This window comes from Varroa jacobsoni, unplaced genomic scaffold (genome assembly GCF_002532875.2).
Source record: "Varroa jacobsoni isolate VJ856 unplaced genomic scaffold, vjacob_1.0 scaffold_1468, whole genome shotgun sequence".
In the NCBI taxonomy this organism is placed as follows: Eukaryota; Metazoa; Arthropoda; class Arachnida; order Mesostigmata; family Varroidae; genus Varroa; species Varroa jacobsoni.
In genome coordinates this window covers 223,497-226,904 of record NW_019214370.1, presented here as the reverse complement: position 1 = coordinate 226,904, position 3,408 = coordinate 223,497, and the positions used below count along the sequence as shown (strand labels likewise).

Sequence of the window (3,408 nt, the reverse complement as noted above, 5' to 3'; positions counted from 1 at the left end):
TTTCAACGGCGGTTATAATAGTTGTATTTATTAATACGTATTAATACATATGTTTTACACAATATACATTATAGTATTATACATACGCAGTTTAGGGTAGTCCTGTATTAGCAGTAGTAACATATTTACTATCAATGCACCATTGTTCTTTATTGATAATGAAAATAAAAGACGATTTTATTATATGGATAAATTATCAAAAGCACAGAGCATGAATATTCTCTGATATCCAACATTCGACAATATCTATCCTAATCAATTATTACCTCAAACGCATTCACTAATTCGCACGTTACACGATTTTTAATTACAATGACGGTAGCGGTGCGATGTCACCTCCGACCGCGGCGACCTCCTTCAGAAAGCTTTCCAGGTTGACAACATTCGGCAGTCGCTTTGGCTGGGCATTGAGTTTGCCAAAGAACTCTGTACATAGGACGTGCATCAGCTTGCCAAACTGTCTTCTGTACGTCTGCTTAAGCACGTAACCACTGGCTTCGAGCAGCGACTGCACGACCATGGCGGCAACATCTGCAAGTTCACTCGATCGTATCTCGGTTTTAGCAGTAGTCGTCAGCAACCTCCACATTCGATCGGGTGGGAATGGCAGACCCCACCGAGGTTTCTGACACATGATCACACCGAGAAGGCGGGAATAGACGCCCATTCTTGCCACAAAACGTGAATGGTCCTCTTGCTTGTTACAAATGAATTTTTTCACGTACTCGCTCGCTTCATCCGCATCTAAATTCGAGAAATATACCGGAGCGAGAAATGGACACCGCGATATTATGTGATCGAAGAAGATCTCGCCAAATTTTCGAGATGCTGACCAGATCGTTGCGATGACCACGCCATACGGCAGCCATTCTTTGATCTGTGTGAAGGACAGCTTTTCGATATTGCAAAGAAGCCGCTCCGCTGTTAGATGCATCGCGAAGTTAGATGCTTCAGGATGATCGCCCAGTTTAACTGATTGCGACCCGCTCAGCCCTGGAAGTCCAACCTCTTCTTTGCTAAACAGCCTTATAAAGAATAACGCGTGCTGAAGGTTGTTTGTATTGACCTGAATTTTATTTACCGTAAGCTGGATCGCGCGAAGGATATCCTTTCGTTGTCGTGTCTCGCTTTCAACAAATGCTTTTCGCTTTTCACCGGCTTCCTTTAGACGCTGAATTGCTTTCATGTAAATATCTTCGTCCACGTTTTTCTTCGCTTCATTCTTTGCCTTGTGCTGAGCTTCTGCTGCCTTTTGTTGAGCCTGCTGGGCTTCGCTTTCCTTCAATTCGCGATCGTATTCATCGAGAATAGCTTGCATTTGTTTAATGCCGTCATCAGCAACGACATGCAGATCCTTCCGAGCATTCTGCAGCGATGATTTAACTTCCAATAATTTTTTTTCCACCTTTTGGGCCAGCGGTGTATCCTGCTGCAAGTTGACTATGCACTGCTCGATTTTAACCGCCAGGTCCTGGATTCGCGCACGAGAGATTGCCAGTTCTTCTTCTAATTTTTTCTGAAGCTCAATGCGCTCCTCTTCCAGTTTGGCTTTTTCTGCCAATCGAAAAATCTCTTCTGATTTCTTCTTTACGAGTGATTGTGAAGTGACGATCTTCTCAGCTAAAACCTTGTGGAGTTGCAACACCATCTCACGGTTTCTCTTCGCCTTGTTTATCATATCCTGACGTCGGCGGGCGCTTTCACTTTCGATTTCTTCGCGCCGACGACTCATTAACGCATTGAGAGTTGCGTGCATCTCTAAGTACACTTTGATTCGTTGTTGGTGATCTTCTTGAACCTGGCGTTCGATATTTTCGTGCATATTACGTATTTCACGCTCTTCGGCAAGCGAAATTTCAGCAATCTCCCGTTGGAGACTGTCTTCAGCCACTTCCAGCGTGCTGCGATTAGCGCTTTCTGCAACGTCTCTAGAGTCATCATGGTGTATTTCTAGGCCGCAGATTTCACCGGTCGTCGTCGCACAGAAAATTGGCCGGCGCGCATACTGCTCAGCTTCCAGCTGCCGCTTGAGCTCCTCTGGTGTACGTGGGCACTCATTTAAACCACTGAAGTCCGCCGACTTCCGAAGCAAACGCCTACTTCGACCGGCCAGGTGTTCTCGAACCTGGCGCTGTGCATCCTGCAACGACCACGTCTCACTAACCGATCGAAGCATTTGTGAGCTCTCGTAACCGAGTCAGTATTTCGTATAAAGAGGTTAGAACCGACTATTACTATACTATAGTTCACTGCATCACTAGAACTGTTATTGTCAGCCAGCGCGCTCAGATAAACTGTCTGCAACCACTGAAAACAAACACAGTCGCATTGCTTTAGTGGCGCGAAATTTTGAAAAAAAAACCGTGTTACCCGTCTTCCGCAAGACGTTTATCATTCGAATGACAATACTTCATTGAAGTATAGCATTGGCTCGAAAAGTTCATCGACTCAGAGATACTATCTGCATCTGTATGTTTTGAATGTGACTTTCGTGCAAATATGGCAGTCATATTTGGAATTAATCATGTAGGTCAATAATTACATGCAACAAAGTTTTAAATAAATAAAAACAACCGAGTAAGGAATAATTACTATTTATGAAGCCGAAACTAGTTGATAACGGCTATCTGTTGAGGTTCGAAGGTAAGATATTCAAATTCACCCATACATTCTTTATACCTTTTCATACTGCTGTGATAAGAGATGGCTCGAAAATATTGCACTTAAAATAAATTTGATAGTAATGAACTGAACGAGAAATTTGGGAAAGAGAGGTAAGAGTAACTACAAATAAAAAAACACAAAATAACGGTTATTTAGCTGAACAAATCGGGCCTTCTGTAACGAAATAAGGGTGCGTATGTGACTATTAATATGACAAAATCTGAGAATAACTATTACAGATCAAGCATAAATGGTTACAAAAGCGGAAATACACGTTTTTAGTAAAAAAAAAATTAATAAAAGAGCGAGAAAGTTATATAATTAAAATGATACGGGTCAATTTCAGAAGACGGTTATTGTAGTAATTAATCTCATTTTATATCTCAGCCATTTACACTATATTCGACGATATCAAGCAATGCTGTAGCGGAGAGAGCTCAAACGAAAACACACGAACAATGAGAAGGCACTTAATTTGAGGAAACTATAAGCACCCGGCACAACGCCAGTGTCAATTGTAGTACCGTCAAACAAATTCTAACCGTCATCATATACTAGATTCACATAAAAATTATTTTAATTAATCAATAAATATCACACAAATAAATTGAGAAAGTCCGCACAGCAGGACAAACAAGTTGTATTCTGGTTAGTTAAATTTCTGCCGAACAAGGATTACAGTGTCCATATAGGTCCGCGAATGTATGGACTGACTGGCTGTGGGCATGGGAGGTCCAAGTCTCG

The 3,408-nt window shown here is 42.0% G+C and overlaps 1 protein-coding gene across 1 annotated transcript; it reads right to left on the bottom strand.

The window, feature by feature from the left end:
- On the bottom strand, positions 1 to 2,303 carry LOC111270373 (mRNA export factor GLE1). Its single transcript, XM_022850563.2, has one exon. The coding sequence runs from the start codon at positions 2,174 to 2,176 to the stop codon at positions 308 to 310; it is 1,869 nt and encodes a 622-aa protein (XP_022706298.1). The 5' UTR covers positions 2,177 to 2,303; the 3' UTR covers positions 1 to 307.
- Between the last annotated feature and the right edge of the window lie 1,105 nt (positions 2,304 to 3,408).